At 41.1% G+C, this 20,619-nt stretch overlaps 1 protein-coding gene across 1 annotated transcript; it reads right to left on the minus strand.

The window, feature by feature from the left end:
* Positions 1-2,665: 2,665 nt before the first annotated feature.
* On the minus strand, positions 2,666-19,347 carry LOC138970854 (CD81 antigen-like). The gene is made up of 8 exons (XM_070343408.1): positions 19,189-19,347; positions 18,347-18,559; positions 17,722-17,796; positions 10,878-10,967; positions 9,918-9,995; positions 9,131-9,265; positions 8,365-8,448; positions 2,666-6,089 (listed from the first exon to the last, which is right to left on the minus strand). Exons 1-8 carry the CDS (start codon positions 19,252-19,254, stop codon positions 6,030-6,032), a joined length of 801 nt encoding a protein of 266 aa, XP_070199509.1. The 5' UTR covers positions 19,255-19,347; the 3' UTR covers positions 2,666-6,029.
* Positions 19,348-20,619: the final 1,272 nt, after the last annotated feature.

Below are 20,619 nucleotides of genomic sequence, written 5' to 3' on the forward strand. Positions count from 1 at the left end.
GTCTTGGATTATACTTTCAATGTACAGGTATTGTGAATGTTGTTAGATGTTTAATGTTATAATTTAAATGTTGTGGTAGTGAGAGACAGAGAGAGTGTGTGAGAGAGATTGTGCATGTGTTGGAGTGTGCACCTTGTATTATAAGCTTTTTGCTTTGAAATAATAATGGAATAAATTCTATGCTTGAAAATGAGATGATTCTTGTTGGTGAGGTGCTACATGTGTGGAAGGGCAGATGTGTGGTTTCTTCTTTAGTGCTTGTTGAACAAGAGAGTGTGTGTGTGTGTGTGTGTTTGATGGCATATTAATGTCTACACCACATGTATTACCAAGTTAGGCATATTGTCACAGAAAAACAACACACACTTCTTTCATTCAAATGAAAATCTCAACTCAAGGGAAATGAAAATAATATCTATTTTTTTCAAAAACATAGCAGATTGTTTATGTCATGTGAAATTAGCACCAGATGGGGGTACTGAGGGAACATTCATACAATTATTAAGCATCCTCCAAAGATAATTAAACTACAGCTGTGACAAATCATTACTATCTTTTTGCTCTCGTGATACAGATCCTATGAAAGATGCCTAAAACTGCAAGCCAAGAAAGACCTCTCATTGTTTGCAGTTCTGCTCTGTTCTTCAGTGAAAGGCTATTGAATACTGTCACAAAAAGAATGACCAAGCGTGTGCAACTTTGAAATCATTCCAGCCAAGGACTGAAGGGAGGTAAACCTCTCAATGTTCGCAAGTGATCATTTGTATCTTGGTTATAGCCCTTGAATCATGGTGCGAGCGACTTTATTGCCACATTTTGGAAGATGCACCGTATGTTTCTATAACGGTCATAATGTCCAACAATTATCTCGAACACATTTTGGCAAAGTTCCCTAGAGAAAAAGATACGCGAAGCAGCAAATGTTGCAGTCTTGGTTTACTTTTTTGCTTTAAAAACTGAAATATATACAAGAAAATAAGTCACATACACACACACTCTCTCTCTCTCTTGACTGAAGTATATATTTTTTATTCCTCATTTATTTACAAACCGTCAAACAGCATGTACACATTTTCACACGTGGATAGCATGCATGTGTTCTGCGCGAAGTTAGAATCCGGTTTCATTCTAGAATGGACCGGGTCCAGGTTGGAATTCTAACCCTGCGCAAGTACAGGGGTGCCATTCTAGAATGAAACCCTTGAATAAAGGGGGCCGTAATGTTTGTAGATAAGACAGAGTTGTCTTCCCTTGAATTATCTTCACCTGCACCTTCCCTTTGATAAAATGGGGCTGATTTGTCTACCCCTGAAAAAAATCCTTTGGCGATCTTGCGATGTCATGTCATGTCAAGAAAGTTGACACTCCTGAGTACGCAATAAACAAAGGGGGACTACCAGGGCGGTAATGTTTGCAGGGCAGTTGTTTTTGTGATGAGAGCCGGTTGCGGCCGCTTGCAATGTCAGCGCTGTCTCCCTCTCGGAAATGTCCGGTTTTTTGACAATTTTTTTGACAGACAGACAGACAGACGGTCAGACCGACTAACCGACAGACAGACCAACAGAAGGACAGAGTGAGTTATAGAGCTGTTGTCACAGGTTTAAAAAAAAGTTGACATTAACAAAAACAGAAATCAACAACAACTTTTGTCTGGTTTTATAATATTATGGGAAAACATTGAAAGCAATTCATAGTAGTAGTACTACCACAACAAATACTCTCAAAGGGGAATTCCATGCCTAAAAGTTTGACAGTTTTTATTTAATCTATCAGAATCCCTACCTTCCAAACTGTGATATGCCCACGTTTCAAAAGGCTCCTACAACCCTGCATTACTACTACACAAAAGAACAAAGTTCCAAGAATTATATCCTGGTGCACATTTATTTGTAGAGGAAGTACCAATCATTCAAGAGAGTTCACTTGATTTACACTGAAATGGATTGGAGGTCTGTCATTTCCAAGCAACTGAATTGTAGCTTAAAATCAGTGAATACCCTTTATTTCTGACCAAGCCTCATTGCAATGACAGTCAATTAATTTTTCTCTCCAAAATCACAACATTATACCATGTCATACTTTCAAATAACCTCTAATTGCCCTTGAAAAAAATACAGGCTCCTGACGTTCTCAGTGCCCAGTGACGGCAGAGATTGACGAATTGCAATTCAACCGTGTAGCAAGATGACACCACTTGAGCCAGACGGGTCAACTAATGATTAGTAATGACATTCCAATTCACAGCATCTTGATTGACAAGCTTGATTTTCCGTAATAACTGTGGAAAGTCAGAATTTTCAAAAATTTTCCCTGAAAAGCATAAATACTCGAAGCTCAGCGTTCACAAATGAATCAAATGAAAGAATGAAATCGATGATTAGATGCCACAAGACCTTATGTCGAAATACAAACGCCAGTTATGGGATGATATGTCATTTTGGAGAAAACAGAGACGATATTTTACAGAAACTAGCCTCGCCTTTGCCGATTTTCGTGGGGCCCACCGCAGCCAATTGCTTTCGTTGTGGTCGGCACTCATAACGAGGGGTTTGCTATGGCTGCGAATCTTGTGGTCAAAGCAGCACCGTTCTTAAGAGGCGCATGCCTGATAGAACGTTAAAGCTAGTTTAAAAAAATAAAAAAATAAAAAAAAAATAAAAAAAGCCTTTCCCTCGCTCAAACTATATAGTCATATTATATATCGATACAAAGCTAAAGACTTTATCTTCACAATTCAGAAGACCAACTTCATGTATATGAATAAGATTAAAAGTTACAAGCGAGATCGGCAAAACACTGTCAGTCCGGAAATTTCCGTTCATAGCGATCAGTGCTGAGTGTCTCTCAAAATCGTAATCACTTTCAGAACATCACAATCCCAATTCACGATGTCTTTGAGTAAAGTGTAAAAAACCCGGAAAAAAAACCCAACCAAACACACAAAAATCAAAAACAAACAGAAAATCCACATTTGTGGCTTTGGCTGTGTGATAGTCTAACTGAAATGACTATTCCAACTTGGACCCAAATTCCAACCTTGCGCACGGCCGATTCTAGAATGGACCAGCAACAAGGGTTTCATTCTAGAATGGCACCCCTGTACTTGCGCAGGGTAAGAATTCCAACCTGGACCCGGTCCATTCTAGAATGAAACCGGATTCTAACTTCGCGCAGAACACATGCACTGATACCCTTTCACAAATACACCGTGACTCAGCGACACTTCAAAGTGTCCGGGATAAAGGAAGAAGGAAAACAGAACGTCAAACTAAATTTCAAACCAAACCAATCATCATTCAAAAGACTAACAGATTTTAACTCTCCTCAATCCTGAACTTAAAATGTCATATCAGAGCACACAAAATGATTAACAAAAATTGTACAACGTTAACCCAACCAGTTAATACCATGTAAATTGTACAACCTCTCCAGTTTCCTGTAACATCAATAGACGATCGGAAATCAGCAAATCTGTCGGGTGTTTATGGATTGTGGAAGCGCTGCTTTTCCTTGAAAATACAGAAGCAGGTAAAATCCACGTAATATTGAACTGTATTGTGTCTTCCACAACCCATAACAAATCATGCAGCGTTATTTCCGGAATTCATGTATTGACTGAATCATTGCAGGTACATTCCAACACGTGTAAGCGACCATGTTCACCAACACAGATCTCTTCAGGATAAATGTTCTTAAAGTTAAACACTCTGCGAACAGTCAACAGCCTGGTTTCATCATTATAATCATCCTCATCTCATTAATCATCCAAAAATTATAACCGAAGGCCGCGGTTGATAAATATGTGACAAAAGGTGATATGCTCCCCGAGGACCAACAACACATTACTGGTTTGACAACAAGCCACCAAACATCGTTTTTGTCATCATTTTGGAAGTTTAACAGCCTACGCACAATAACCCACAGGGAGACCAAATTTTAGAATGCAATATTCCGGACCGCAGAGTGCGTCACAGTAGTTCGAGATAACACGTCATACTTGTCTGTGACGTCAAACGTAACTCGTTCGTCGCCGCTTTTCTTCCAGTCTGAAAATGTACAGAGCTGCGATCATATTTGCGAGTTCAGTAAGTTTTGAGCATATTTCTTTTCTTTTAAGTGTTTTATGACTTTTCGTAGCGGATTTTGCGATTACGGAGATAAGTTGCAAATTAACCATGAGTGGCAGTGAATGCTTACAATCGTTGTCCCCGGAAACACGAATGCAAAGCCGCGATGGTTCCACACATCAAATAATCAGCCTGATTGGCTTTTACTTTGACAATCCACGTGTCAACTGAAAGCTCAAACCCATTCACCACCTCGATTTGTTACATGGGCAACAGTGTGTTTTTATTCCCCAGCTGGTTATGAATGAAAACTCGTAAAAATGATGACAAGTGTTTGTGTTTACATAACGTTTTGGTGACAATCCGTTGAATGAGTTCATAAAAAATCCAACTCTGCATAGAATGCAGCGACGTGTGTGTGTGTGTGTGTGTGTGTGTGTGTGTGTGTGTGTGTGTTCAAGGTGTCTTATTCCACGTACACATTTGAACAGATCTTTGGCGGTGAACATAATCACGTACGCGGGAAGGAAGGCCATAAATCTCATGTTATTTGACACTCAAAAGAACAATAACACCAGTTTGCGAGCGGTTTCGGAGTGCATATTATCGGTTGCAGTCTACTCTTAAAATCTCACTGGCCATGGTGCAGACTACTTATCATCACACAGTGACGAAAAAATAAAGAGAAACAGAAAAGAATCTCCAGCAAGCACGTCAGTGTTTCGACACACAAAACACTGAAGCAACTAGTCTACATGTATTCGTTCTAGCTGAAACAACTTTTTTTCTGCAAGATTCCGCCCAAATGCTGAAGATTTAATAAACATTTTCTCATCATAAAAATATGTAAAACAGCACTCTTCTGACATTAAACATACAGAAGCATAACATGGCTAAGAAAGAAAAAAAAAAAAAGAGATAAAGATTTAAAAAAAAGAATGATAAAAATGCACGAATAAAAGCCAAACTTCTGCGTGGTAATGGCTTGATATGGATAAAACAGACCAGTAACAATATATTCATTTTCATTTTATTTTTTAATATTGTTTGAAACAGTTCGTGGCTTGGCATCTACTAATCGTAGATCGAGTTAAGCATGCGGTTGTTGGTGATAATATTTCGCCGATGTGTTGTCACGTAGCATCTGCTTTTCTTCCTTGAGTGCCATCAAATTTAACTTCTTCAACATTTTGTACTGGCTGACGGAAGGTTTGGTCTCCGTGTTCTTCGTGCTCCAATACTAAATGTGCTTGCTGTTACCCCTCAATACCGGCTATCCCAGTAGCTAGGGTTTGAATCAGAGAAATCCTCGACAGGTATACGGAATCCAATGCAAAACCAGGCTACTTTTATCACTCCATATTTAGTGAAACTAGTTTAAACCCGACAACCTTTTTACTTGTTTGGTATAACCCTTGTTTGCTCCGACGCTCAATAACTGAGGCTACTTTCAATGCTTCAGTCACGTCAACCATTTCAGGAATAATGGTCAGATCGTAATAAGACTGAAAATCCGTCGTTTCATTGATTTTTTGTGACGTAGCATTTGCACAGTAAGTATTTCTTCTTATTTCTTGCATCCTGCTCAGAATAAGTTACTTCTGTTTCTTCGAAAGATCAAGAGTGTACCACGATCCCATTCAAAATGGTGTCACGTTTTTGCACAGCATTCTGAATCTGAATTCTTATTGCACGTGTTGTTCACGGGTTCGTCACATGAGCCGATTAAGGCTATGTAGACGTACCTAACATTTAGGGGTAATGTGTATTTAGTATTTCATTTCCATGATCCAGTTTGTGACTTGGGATTAATATGATGTATAACTCCGTTATAATTTTCTTTTGTTTATTTCTCTTTTGCAGCTTTCTAAGTATGCCACTTTGTAATTCTGTGGATGCAGTATATACATCTTTTTGAACAGGAAATGGTGTATTTCAGAGATTGCTCTTGTTCCTGAGAGATCAGTCATAGTACTCTGTTCGATTTCGACTTAGCCACACAGCGAATATGATGCCAAATATCTGAAACAGAACAGCAGGATGTCGACTTAATCACACAGCAAATACGTTTGACGCCACATACCTAAAACAGAACAGAACTAGGATTTCCATGTCTGCGTGTGTGTGTGTGTGTGTGTGTGTGTGTGCCGATGTGTGTGTGTGCCGATGTGTGTGTGTGTGTGTGTGTGTGTGTGTGTGTGTGTGTGTGTGTGTGTGTGTGTGTGTGTGTGTGTGCGACTAATGATAATACATGAAATTAATCCGCTGCAGCCTGTAGACGGAATCTAGAAGATTTGGCAATATGATCTTTCCGTAACGGAAACAAATCGTCAGGCTAAAATTGTATTGTCATTACCAAGCCCCTGTCAAGTTGCCAGTTCCTTTTTACATTTAGTCAAGTTTTGACTAAATGTTTTAACATAGAGGGGGGAATCGAGACGAGGGTCGTGGTGTATGTGTGTGTGTGTGTGTGTGTGTGTGTGTGTGTGTGTGTGTGTGTGTGTGTGTCTGTGTGTGTGTCTGTGTGTGTGTGTAGAGCGATTCAGACTAAACTACTGGGCCGATCTTTATGAAATTTGACATGAGAGTTCCTGGGTATGATATCCCCGGACGTTTTTTTCTTTTTTTCGATAAATACCTTTGAAGACGTCATATCCGGCTTTTTGTAAAAGTTGAGGCGGCACTCTCACACCCTCATTTTTCAATTAAATTGATTGAAATTTTGGCAAAGCAATCTTCGACAAAGGCCGGGGTTTGGTATTGCATTTCAGCTTGGTGGCTTAAAAACTAATGAGTGAGTTTGGTCATTAACAATCGGAAACTTGTAATTAAAATTACTTTTTTATCAAACGATCCAAACACAATTTCATCTTAATCTTCGTTATTTTCTGATTCCAAAAACATATACATATGTTATATTTGGATTAAAAACAATCTCTGAAAATTAAAAATATAAAAATTATGATCAAAATTAAATTTCCGAAATCGATTTAAAAACTATTTCATCTTATTCCTTGTCGGTTCCTGATTCCAAAAACATATAGATATGATATGTTTGGATTAAAAACACGCTCAGAAAGTTAAAACGAAGAGAGGTACAGTAAAGCGTGCTAAGAAGCACAGCGCAACCGCTGCCGCGCCAAACAGGCTCGTCACTTTCACTGCCTTTTGCACTAGCGGCGGACTACGTTCAGTTTCATTCTGTGAGTTCGACTGAGCTTGACTAAATGTTGTATTTTTGCCTTACGCGACTTGTTTTTCTTTTTCTACTCATGACAACATGACCCCGGCACTGGACTGAGTTCCTGGGCAGGGGGTGGGGGGGGGTTCACACCTAGTAAACCTGTGTCAAATTCATTATCTCACTGTATTGCCAATCCCCGGTTCAGGGAAGGGGGGGGGGGGGGGGTGGGGGGGTCATATACCCATTACATCACCGACTGTTTTAACGTAGAGGGGGGAATCGAGACGAGGGTATGGTGTATGTGTGTGTGTGTCTGTCTGTCTGTGCGCGTGTGTGTGTAGAGCGATTCAGACTAAACTACTGGACCAATCTTTATGAAATTTTACATGAGAGTTCCTGGGAATGATATCCCCGGACGTTTTTTTAATTTGTTCGATAAATGTCTTTGATGACGTCATATCCGGCTTTTTGTAAAAGTTGAGGCGGCACTGTCACACCCTCATTTTTCAATCAAATTGATTGAAATTTTGGCCAAGCAATCTTCGACGAAAGCCGGACTTCGGTATTGCATTTGAGCTTGGTGGCTTAAAAATTAAGTAATTACTTTGGTCATTAAAAATCTGAAAATTGTAAAAAAAAAAATTTTTATAAAACGATCCAAATTTACATTCATTTTATTCTTCATCATTTCCTGATTCCAAAAACATATAAATATGTTATATTTGGATTAAAAACAAGCTCTGAAAATTAAAAAATATAAACATTATGATCAAAATTAATTTTTCGAAATCAATTTAAAAACACTTTCATCTTATTCCTTGTCGGTTCCTGATTCCAAAAACATATAGATATGATATGTTTGGATTAAAAACACGCTCAGAAAGTTAAAACGAAGAGAGGTACAGAAAAGCGTGCTATCCTTCTCAGCGCAACTACTACCCCGCTCTTCTTGTCAATTTCACTGCCTTTGCCACGAGCGGTGGACTGACGAAGCTACGAGTATACGGTCTTGCTGAAAAATTGCATTGCGTTCAGTTTCATTCTCTGAGTTCGACAGCTTGACTAAATGTTGTATTTTCGCCTTACGCGACTTGTTTTTAATTCCGATCTCACCTCTATAACGCCAATGCCCAGTATCAGTCCTATTAGTGTCCAGCTTTGGTCATCCAGCCATTCTAGCAACGAGGTGAAACAACCCTGGCAAAAAAACAGAAAAATTGAGTTACACGCAAAATAATAATAATAATAATAATAATGCATAATATTTCTATGGCGCGTGTATCCAGGGTTTAACCCTGCTCAAAGCGCACAACACCCAGTCATTAACTACGTTAGGATGAACCCCACGGTTGAAAGGTCTGAGAAAAGGACACTGGCAGATAACGGTGCAGAATTGTCATGAGAGCGAGGCGCGGGGACTGGTTCATCGTGTTGAACTACGAAGTACTGTAGAGGCTGTCCTTGATTCAGCCCGAAGTCGAACATTTCGCCAAATCTTTTTTTAACGAAAATTCAGTGCCAAAGCTTCTTGCAGCCAAGTTCGTGAAGTAGACTTCGTCAATTCGACTTCGCCCAATTAATGTAAGGCTTTAGACTTGTTGTACTAGGCGGCTATTGAGTGCTATATATACTGTCTTGGACAAATTGTCAAACGGAATTCTGGACTGTCTTGGCTGGACGACCCATGACAACAGCCAATGTCTTTTCAAGTCTTATGGGAACTTGGTTCTCAAAGTCATCCAAGGATTGAATGCAGACTTGACCTACTCTCAGAGTCCTGGGCGGTAATTTTACCTCCATGTAAGGGGGAAGGAAGGGGATGAGGGGGATGCTGAGTGTGAACAATGGGAACAGGCATTAAGTGTGTATCAAGCCTCACGTTGGGAAAGAGGTTGTGGAAGGTGTCCCAGGACTGGGCGAGGGCCTGAGCTTCCAGGTTGCAGTTGGTGTAGTCCTTGGGTTGGAATGATTTCGCCTCGCCCTGCCCCCGGCAACACGTCTTGGGGATGTAGACCTGGTGGAAACACAACTCATTATTCACTTAATATAATAGTCATTGTTATTATTGTTTGCTGACGAAGAACTTTTGTTCAAAACCGGTCCTCTTTTTTTCGTCGTTTATTGTCCATGTTTGTGGTGAGTACGTTTTCATTGTTATATTGTTCTTGTTCTTCTCACCTGCAGTCCCTTGTTCCTAGTCTGATTATTCGACGTTTTTAAGTCAAACAAATGGGGTTATAAGTGCAAATATTTATTTCTGTCAAAAAAGGACGCTGAAGAGTACATTTACAATAGATGTTTTCTGATTGTTCGTTTCAGTGACATGCAAAACTTGTTGCGTTTTAGCGTTTCTGAACTGTTGTCGATTTTAACGCAAGAGCCTTTCTTTTTCGAATTTGATTTTGGGGGTTGTCTGTGTTGTAGGTTCCACTTTCTGGACACTACCGTTTGTAAAATCAATCTGTTTGTTGAATATGGTTGAATGGCCTTTCCAGTCATATAACCAGTTCTACAATAAACGGCCTCATCACAAATATCTGCACTTACACGTATCTGCCCAGTAGTATAGATCCGACCTGATGAAGTTATGATTGCATAATAGCTCATGCTGTGTGTATCTTAATGCCTTTCTCAAAGTTACCTGATGAATGCCAAGACTGACTTACCCTGTCACCAATGGTCTGCTCGGAAAACCAAATGCTTCCTCGGTAATCTGTGTAGTTGATAGAACCGCAGCAGTGAAACTGAAACACACAGCACACCAGACAGTAGTACCGTGATTTCTGCGTGATGAGGACAGCTTTGAATCGTTTTAGAGTTGTCTCACTGAAACTATGCAATTATATAAGTAAACGTGGTATGAATGAATTTATTTTGATTCAGACCCACACAGAACGTTCGCCTGTTCGAATGACAATGACAATGACAAATCTTAATTTTTCGAGGGTGACAAGAATAAGCATAGATATGCTTTTTTGCATCTGGCCCTCGCCCTAAAGACGGACTAAACTATTTTACTGCAACTATCACTGGGAGGGGGGGGGGGGGGGGGAGGGAGGTTACATTAAAAACATCATTAATGGTAGAGCATATAAGTTTATTATACATGAAGCGCATTATATAGAAGCATTGTAGATCATAAGGTAGTGTTCAAAAATGGGTGTAAAGCAATAAAGATAAACGCAAAATAAGCATACTTTGCAACAATACATTAGCTCAGCAAAACAATATATCACAGAGCCAAATCTTCGTGATTTTGTCACAAATAAACCATAATTCCGATAATGAACAACCGTATCCAAAGAGAACATACCAATCAAGTTTATTTTAGAGAGAGAGAGAATTGAATTGAATTGAACTTTATTTAACAAGGATTAAGATTTAAGGCTACGCCTTTTCTTACAATCTGTCCCTGGGACGCATAGACACACAGTTATATAATTAAACAATTAAAAATTTAAAAGTTAAAAGAGAGAGAGAGAGAGAGAGAGAGAGAGAGAGAGAGAGAGAGAGAGAGAGAGAGAGAGAGAGAGAGAGAGAGAGATAAACAGACAGACACACAGACAGACACACGTCATGGACAAAACAGACAGACAGACATAGTAACACGCTATGAGCGAACAAACCTTGACTTCCAGAAAAGCCATGGTGGAATTATCACTGCCCGTGTAGTTGCGAACTTTCATCCCCAGGTCCTCACGTATAGTCATCTCGATCTGTTTTGAATATAGAGAAGTCATGTTGTTGTTTTTCGTGGAGCTTCGATCGCAAAGATGTTTTCTTTCTTTGAAATCCTTGCAGTATTTTGCTTATCCTGTTTTGTTTGATCCGTTGTTAGTGCATACAAAGTTAGGCAAATACAGCGACTTAAATGCCGAGATGGTGAGAGTCAAACATTGTACCTTTAAGTTAACGTTGAGTCAAAAGTAGTCATTAGTCTACAGCTTCTGCCGATGAGTGACTGCTGACAACGTGCTGTTCTCATAGTTAACTTTGTTCTGTGTGTAGATGAACTCATGCCAGACAGGTGGGTCATCATTTGGGGAAAACAGCCTTGTCATGCACGTTCTGAAACTGTCCTAGTTTTGGTGTCAGTTCAAGGTTTGTATGCGCGCACTCATTCTGACTTTCGTTTGGCATTCCGTGTGTAGGGGAAGCCAGGCAATGTTTTCGCTAGGTATTTGCGGACTTTTGTGTAGAATAGAGCTTCTTTTTCTTCTTCGTTTATGGGCTTAAACTCCCACGTTCACTCATATTTTTGCACGAGTGGATGTTTACGTGTTTTTACCCCGCTATTCAGGCAGCATACGCCGATTTCAGGGGAAGCATACTGGGTATTTTCGTGTTTCTATAACCCACCGAACTCTGACATGGATTACATGATCTTTTCCGTGCGCAATTGGTCTTGTGGTTGCGTGTACACACAAAGGGTAATAAGGCACTAGCAGGTCTGCACATAAGTTGACTTGGGAGATCGGAACAATCTCGACCCTTAACCTACCAGGCAACCGCGGCCCGGATTTGAACTCTCGACCTTCCGATTAGGAGGCTGATGTCTTATCCACTACGCCACTGCGCCCGTCGTGTAGAACAGAACACAAAATGTTCCTGAATAACAGGAAAACATACTTTTTTTGTGTAAGCATTTTGTGTGTGCATGCCTGTCTGTCTGTCTGTCTTTATTACTTTAATTTTTTTTTCCGTCCTTCCTTTCTTTTTGTCCCCTTTTTACATTTAGTCAAGTTTTGACTAAATGTTTTAACATAGAGGGGGAATCGAGACGAGGGTCGTGGTGTGTGTGTGTGTGTGTGTGTGTGTGTGTGTGTGTGTGTGTGTGTGTGTGTGTGTGTGTGTGTCTGTGCGTGTGTGTCTGTGCGTGTGTGTGTGTAGAGCGATTCAGACCAAACTACTGGACCGATCTTTATGAAATTTGACATGAAAGTTCCTGGGAATGATATCCCCGGATGTTTTTTTCTTCTTTTTTTCGATAAATACCTTTGATGACGTCATATCCGGCTTTTTGTAAAAGTTGAGGCGGCACTGTCACACCCTCATTTTTCAATCAAATTGATTGACATTTTGGCCAAGCAATCTTCGACGAAGGCCGGACTTCGGTATTGCATTTCAGCTTGGTGGCTTAAAATTTAATGAATGACTTTGGTAATTAAAAATCTGAAAATTGTAAAAAAAAATTTTTTTTATAAAACGATCCAAATTTACGTTCATCTTATTCTTCATCATTTTCTGATTCCAAAAACATATAAATATGTTATATTCGGATTAAAAACAAGCTCTGAAAATTAAAAATATAAAAATTATGATCAAAATTAGTTTTTCGAAATCAATTTAAAAACACTTTCATCTTTTTTCTTGTCGGTTCCTGATTCCAAAAACTTATAGATATGATATGTTTGGATTAAAAACACGCACAGAAAGTTAAAACGAAGAGAGGTACAGAAAAGCGTGCTATCCTTCTCAGCGCAACTACTACCCCGCTCTTCTTGTCAATGTCACTGCCTTTGCCATGAGCGGTGGACTGACGATGCTACGAGTATACGGTCTTGCTGAAAAATTGCATTGCGTTCAGTTTCATTCTGTGAGTTTGACAGCTTGACAAAATGTTGTATTTTCGCCTTACGCGACTTGTTTGTTCTTTCTTACGTTCTTTCTTTCTTTCTTTCATTCTTTCATTCTTTCTTGCTTTCTTTTCTTTTCTTTTCTTTTGTCTATCCTTTCTGTTTCCCTCTGAACATTGACGAGCCGTTGATTTAATTCTCAAAGTTACCGTCATTCCCTTGTAAGCAAACCTTCACACCATCACAGATCTCTCTAGGTTTTTGCATGCGATAAGAACATTTCCACTTGGACGCATACCAAAACTCACCTGTGCAGCTTCCTGTGCAACGTGGGAATCAGTTTCGTTGAATTATTATTTTACCAGTTACAACATTACCTTGCTCATCAAAGAATTCCCATAGCATCCACGCTGTTGTTTTCGGTGTCAGTATCATTTTGAACTCAAAGCCATGACGTTCCCTACACAAGGCTTTGATAACGAACGGATAAGGGGCGTAACTCCTTAGTCATATTACAGTTGAAAATTCAAAGCGGGTCGGCTTCACTCAATTTCTTGGCATCAGAGGCTTAAATTAGGAAAACAAATGGTTGGACCCATCATGGATCAACTAAAACGCTGTAGGGCAGAATTAATATTTTGATGGTATTTTTGAACGTTCTCAGCGTCACTGTAACTCATAACTCATAACTCATAACATTTTATTGATCCAACAAAGGAAATTAAATTGGTCATCAGCACATATAGGTCATTAATTAATAATTATAAAAGAATAAGAGAAGAAAATTCATAAAACCCATGATAAAAAATACCCTTTTTTCTTGCACACCCGACACACCGACACACCAATACACATGCATACATACCTACATACATACCTACATACATACATACATACATACATACATACATACATATATACATACATACATTCCATGTTAAAGTGTAGTTAAGAACATCACAGTAATTATATCATTGTTTGGATTAACAGATAAGTTTTTATGTAAATGATGATAACAACAATCCATAATTAACGCTATTGCACTACCACTCGTGCGTTTCGATTCATTCAAAGATGCAAAGATTTTCGTTGTTGATACAAAGGGACTTGACGCTCACTTTCTGCACGCTGAGAACGCCACTTCCTACAGTGACGCTGAGAACGTTCAAAAATACCATCAAAATATTAATTCTGCCCTACAGCGTTTTAGTTGGTCCATGATGGGTCCAACCATTTGTTTTCCTAATTTATGTCAAGCCTCTGATGCCAAGAAATTGAGTGAAGCCGACCCGCTTTGAATTTTCAACTGTAATATGACTAAGGAGTTACGCCCCTTATCCGTTCGTTATCAAAGCCTTGTGTAGGGAACGTCATGGCTTTGAGTTCAAAATGTGTCAGTATATGTCCAGCCAGGTAGTATGATGCTTGTTGTGCATGCAAAAGTCCGAACACATCTGTGGATATCTACAAGACGGCCTTCCAGGAAAGGAAATCATCTTTAAGTCTGTATCCCACAAACATTATGTTGTGTAAAATAAAAGTTGTGGAGGACAATGTCTGTTCATATTGTAGTAATAGCGTGGATGAACACTTTTTTCTCTTTTGCTCAGTGGTGATTGAGTTTTGGAAACAGATAGAATTTTATATTTGGGTACATCTGGATAAACAAATAGAGTTAACAGTGCACGAAATTATGTTTGGTGTTAAAAATCGAAAAATGCAAGCAACTCTGTTGAAAGAATTGAACCGTATAATTTTGATTCCTAAAATATGTATAAGTATTTATAAAAAAAAAACAAAGGCTTCAATGCCTCTTTTTGTTTTATTCGAAAAGCAATTGCAGATCAGAAATATAAAATTATGATTTTTATTCCTCTTTTTTATTTTGATTTTTCTATTCTTATTTCTTTTCTTTTTTTCTCTTTCTCTTCTCAATTCTAGATACGGACCCAAAGTTACACCAAGATGTATTATAGTGCATGTCATACTGTGTTTTTTGTGTGTGTATAATTATAATGATATGCATTTTAAATACATATTTCAACAGCATACACACATGTTTATTTATAACAGATTAATCTTAAGGAGGTGCTGTACATGAAAACTGTTATGTCCATCGTTAGAATCATACATATTTAAGTGAAATGTGCAGATTTTGAGAAAAAAAAGTGCAAGTGTGATGATATATTTGTTTGACTGATTATGGGCATTAAAATAAAACTGAAAAAAAAATCTTTAAGTCTGTATTGGCTGGAAAGGCCTGTTACACCGAACTCACTCTTCCTGCCTATCACTAGTCAAGTTTCAGTTCTGCCCAGTACATGTTTGCATTGAATTCGTCATAGAAAAAAGTTTCTTCACTTGAACCAGGTGAAAATAGCTACGTCCTTCCCTCTTCTTCCCACCCCACCACCTTCCCTCTCCTTGCCACCCCACCACCTTCCCTCTCCTTACCACCCCCCCACCTTCCCTCTCCTTCCCACCCCACCACCTTCCCTCTTCTTCCCACCCCACCACCTTCCCTCTCATTGCCACCCCACCACCTTCCCTCTCCTTGCCACCCCACCACCTTCCCTCTCCTTGCCACCCCACCACCTTCCCTCTCCTTGCCACCCCACCACCTTCCCTCTCCTTGCCACCCGTACCCCCCACCTTCCCTCTCCTCAGTTCCCACCCCACCACCTTCCCTCTCCTTGCCACGCCACCACCTTTCCTCTCCTTGCCACCCCACCACCTTCCCTCTCCTTGCCACGCCACCACCTTCCCTCTCCTTGCCACCCCACCACCTTCCCTCTCCTTCCCACCCCACCACCTTCCCTGTCCTTGCCACCCCACCACCTTCCCTCTCCTTGGCACCCCACCACCTTCCCTCTCCTTCCCACCCCACCACCTTCCCTGTCCTTGCCACGCCACCACCTTCCCTCTCCTTGCCACCCCACCACCTTCCCTCTCCTTGCCACCCCACCACCTTCCCTGTCCTTGCCACGCCACCACCTTCCCTCTCCTTCCCACCCCACCACCTTCCCTCTCCTTGCCCCCCCCACCTTCCCTCTCCTTGCCACCCCACCACCTTCCCTGTCCTTGCCACCCCACCACCTTCCCTGTCCTTGCCACGCCACCACCTTCCCTCTCCTTCCCACCCCACCACCTTCCCTCTCCTTGCCACCCCCCACCTTCCCTCTCCTTGCCACCCCACCACCTTCCCTCTCCTTGCCACCCCACCACCTTCCCTCTCCTTGCCACCCCACCACCTTCCCTCTCCTTGCCACGCCACCACCTTCCCTCTCCTTGCCACCCCACCACATTTCCTCTCCTTGCCACCCCACCACCTTCCCTCTCCTTGCCACCCCCGACCTTCCCTCTCCTTGCCACCCCACCACCTTCCCTCTCCTTGCCACCCCCCACCTTCCCTCTCCTTGCCACCCCCCACCTTCCCTCTCCTTCCCACCCCACCACCTTCTCCTTGCCATCTCATCAACCCTTTCAAAATGAGCTGCTGGCAAAAACGTAAGTCAATGAACACGGTGGTCGGGGTAGCAACCTGGTCATGACAGGCAATTACTTCTAAGCTTTCACGTGCGCGCAGGTGCTTTCATTTTTCCTGTTTGGGCCAACAACTCCCCCTCCTCTCGCCCCCACCTCATCTCCTCCTTTCCTGCACCCCCACCCGGCCCCTCTATCTCTCTCTCTCTTTCGGTTTGCCTCTCTGAAGCTCATTCACACGTGGTTTGTTTTTGGTGTTGTTTTTTGGGCAGATAATTAACTGTTCGTGTGGCTTGCCAGACACACACACAACATGGAAGAGAATTTGGGAAACCCTATTTGTTTGAACCGGCAGAGTTTAGGATTCGTCTTTGTCTGTCTGTCTGCCTGTCTGCCTAGCTGTCTGTGTCTGTTTGACTGTCACTATTTGACCATCTCCATGTCTGTCAACAGTAGTTTGCATCTGTCTACCAGTTTGCCTGTAGATCTGTCTACCAGTTTGTCTGTAGATCTGTCTACCAGTTTGTCTGTAGATCTGTCTACCAGTTTGTCTGTAGATCTGTCTACCAGTTTGTCTGTAGATCTGTCTACCAGTTTGTCTGTAGATCTGTCTACCAGTTTGTCTGTAGATCTGTCTACCAGTTTGTCTGTAGATCTGTCTACCAGTTTGCCTGTAGATCTGTCTACCAGTTTGTCTGTAGATCTGTCTACCAGTTTGCCTGTAGATCTGTCTACCAGTTTGCCTGTAGATCTGTCTACCAGTTTGCCTGTAGATCTGTCTACCAGTTTGTCTGTAGATCTGTCTACCAGTTTGTCTGTAGATCTGTCTACCAGTTTGTCTGTAGATCTGTCTACCAGTTTGCCTGTCTTACTTTTTGTACAACTTTTTGGTTGCGTTCGCCTGTTCCCCTAAAATGCTGCTGATTGATATTTGTATTATTTTTAAATCTGCCGCGCCTGTATAATCTGACACCGTAACCAGCCCCCCCCCCCCCCCCCCCCCATATCTCCGTCCGAGACACACACACACACACACACGCACACATGAAAGGCTACAATGTACAAAACTTTATTTTTTTCTTTTTGCATTTGGAAGCTACTTATTAAAAAAAAGATGATTTTTTTATTTTGTTTGATTTTGTTTTATTGTGTCTTGTACATTTAACTTGGGCGATGCACACTATCAATAATATTCAGAATTCAAGAGTGTGTTTTTTGTTTTTTATACGTTTTGCATACGTACTATTTTTATTATGTTTTTCTACTCCGTTAGGACAAACAAACAAACAAACAAAACACACACACACACACACACACACACACACACACACACACCCCACACACATACACACACACACACACACACACACACACACACACACACACACACACACACACACCGAGTTCTTACATTTTCTTTCTCCACGGCTACGTAGGTCCCAGCGCTGAGTTCTCCGATCATCACGATCACCATGCAGCCAATGTACTGAATACAAACAGAAGATAAAGAGACAATAAGCGTATTATGTAATAATTGTAACGTCAAGATCACGAAAGCGCTTATACTCACCCCCGAAACCCGTACTTCATACAGGTTAATGCAATCCGGAATCTTTATAAATACATAGAATAAAAAAATAAATATTTTAAATAATGTATATATAAAAAAAACAGGCTGTGGGGAAAAGTCTGGTTTGTGATTCTTTGCACCATGATTTCTTTTTGTCAGTGATTATCGTCGATCAGTTGCGCCCAAAATAGTGAGGCAAACACTAACACGAGTTTAACCAGTTAAAACAAATAACGGACTCCGATGTGCATGCTATGTAGGTGTTCGCTCGATATGATGCCCTTCTCTTTTTTGACAGAGTTATTTCCGAAAATCTCAATCATCCCAGAAATTATAATAGTTATATATTTTTGTTGTTGAACCTACACCATTTTAATTCGATACTCAAAAATCCTGATGGTTTCCGGTCCTCCCCCCCCCCCCCCCCATACCCCCCCTCTCTCTCCAACCGCCTCAACACACTTACGATGCCCAGCATAATAGCACTCTCTCTCATGGCGCCGCAGCAGCCGCAGAAGCCGACGAAGAAGACGAAGGACCCCACGCCTATCATTATGTAGCCGGCCGTGTAGATGAAGTCCAGGGGGACATCCATGTCGATCAGGTCCATCAGGGAAGACTCCACTCCGTCGGAGGCTATCAGGAAGATGCCCAACCCCATGATCACTCCGCCCGAGATCTGTGCGATGATTTGCATGCAAAATTATGCAAATATATGTAAATGTATTCGAAAACTTTACATTTATGGAGCAATTGGAATGTATAAACTTAAATCAGCTTGTGTGGTCTATAGTGTTTCTATTGTACTAAATGCAACTCTATATCTTCTGAATAAAATCTTGTTCAAACCAATGGGAAAGTCTGTGCCTATCAGCGTTCTGAGGAAGGATTCCACCTCCTCCGATGCCACTCGGAGGATGTTTAGCTCTCCAAGTTGTCACCCCATCCGCAAATGCGTAGAGACTGAGTTATGCATACAGACAGCCAGCCAGCCAGCCAGCCAGCCAGCCAGCCAGCCAGAGACATACAGAAAGACAGAGAGCATAATGAAATAGCTATAAATGATAAATTTAAGGAGGCAAAATCTGAAAAAGCTGGGTGAAAATATGTTAAAAGGAGCTCGATAATTCGCTCTTTCATTTCTGCTTGATGTGTACTCCGTCTTTTTCGCTACTGCATAATAACAAACAAACAAACAAACATCAAACAAACAAACAAGCAAACAAAGAAACAAACAAAACAAAAACAAATACAGTTTAAAACCAAATAGTCAACCTAGGAAAACACACACACAGAAAAAAGGGTTACCCAGAATACAAAGTTGAAGATAATAAGAAAGTAGCGCGCACATTGTGCGCAACGACCTTCCGCCATATCTTGGATGTGATGTCACGAAGGGACTCTCAGTTTTCAAAACCTGATCCAACGTTTTGGGATGTGAAGGCCTCAATTATCATACCGCGACATAGACCTGCAACAAAACAAAGCAATTCTGTCAATCAGTGTTTGATTTCAAAAGCAGACAGAAATATTTATTTATTTATAAATTGTTGACCTGAAGTTAGCCTTCCCTGCCACAAAAGGCACCTAAGTGGGTGCAATAAGTTTTTTTTTAAACCCACCATACAACCAAACAAAGAATTAAACAAACAAACGAACGAACGAAGAAACGAACAAACAAAACATCATGACGTTTACGAAATCGTAAAAGGCTGATGCGTCAAAAGTTGCTGGTTACAACTCTTCTCGCAAGCGCATTCCCACTTCGTAAGGTCGAGTCTGGCTGGTACATTTTCGCTGTGTTGCCCTCCCGTGCCCCTCCCCTCCCCCTCCCCTCCCCTCCCCTCCCCTCCCCCCCCCCCCCCCTGCACACCTGTAGGCCATTGCAGCGATGCCAGCCAACACAACGGCAAGGTGGGAAAGGTTCAAAGGGAACCATTGCGCTGCGTCGTGGAACAGCCACTTTCTTTCCCTCTCCTTTCCCTCCCATCTAAAGTCGCCTCTTTAAAGCACGAAGGAGAATGTTTTTGACGGTCAATGCACGAGAGAGACAGAGAGAGAGAGAGAGAGAGAGAGAGAGAGAGAGAGAGAGAGAGAGAGAGAGAGAGAGAGAGAGAGAGAGAGAGAGAGAGAGAGAGAGAGAGAGAGAGAGAGAGAACGAATTGACGAACGAACGAACTTTATTACTCAAGGATGGAGATTTTAGGCTCACAATCTGTCCCTGCTAAACTAAGACATAAAAATAAAGACAATAAAAGGACAATTGTCCATCGCAATCATACAATATTACCAATTACAACATTACCTATACGAATACATAATGCATGATAGAACATTGAAATGTACATGTATGTCAATATAATACAAAGGAAAAGAAAAGTCGACTCGCACCCACACGCGCGCCGCATGCCTGCACTGTTCACGTTCGCACTCAATACAACACACACACTCACACACACACACACACACACACACACACACACACACACACACACACACACACACACACACACACACACACACACACATAGCAATGCATTCTTGCTAGAAACAGCTTTAGAATGTAACTGTTCGTGAGAGAGAGAGAGAGAGAGAGAGAGAGAGAGAGAGAGAGAGAGAGAGAGAGAGAGAGAGAGAGAGAGAGAGAGGGATCAAATCAAATCAAATCAAATCAAATTGTATTTTACGAGGGTTGTGGCATAACGCAATATAAACAAGCTTCTTTTCAACCAGAGAGAG

The sequence above is a fragment of the Littorina saxatilis genome, linkage group LG7 (assembly GCF_037325665.1).
Source record: "Littorina saxatilis isolate snail1 linkage group LG7, US_GU_Lsax_2.0, whole genome shotgun sequence".
Classification (NCBI taxonomy): domain Eukaryota; kingdom Metazoa; phylum Mollusca; class Gastropoda; order Littorinimorpha; family Littorinidae; genus Littorina; species Littorina saxatilis.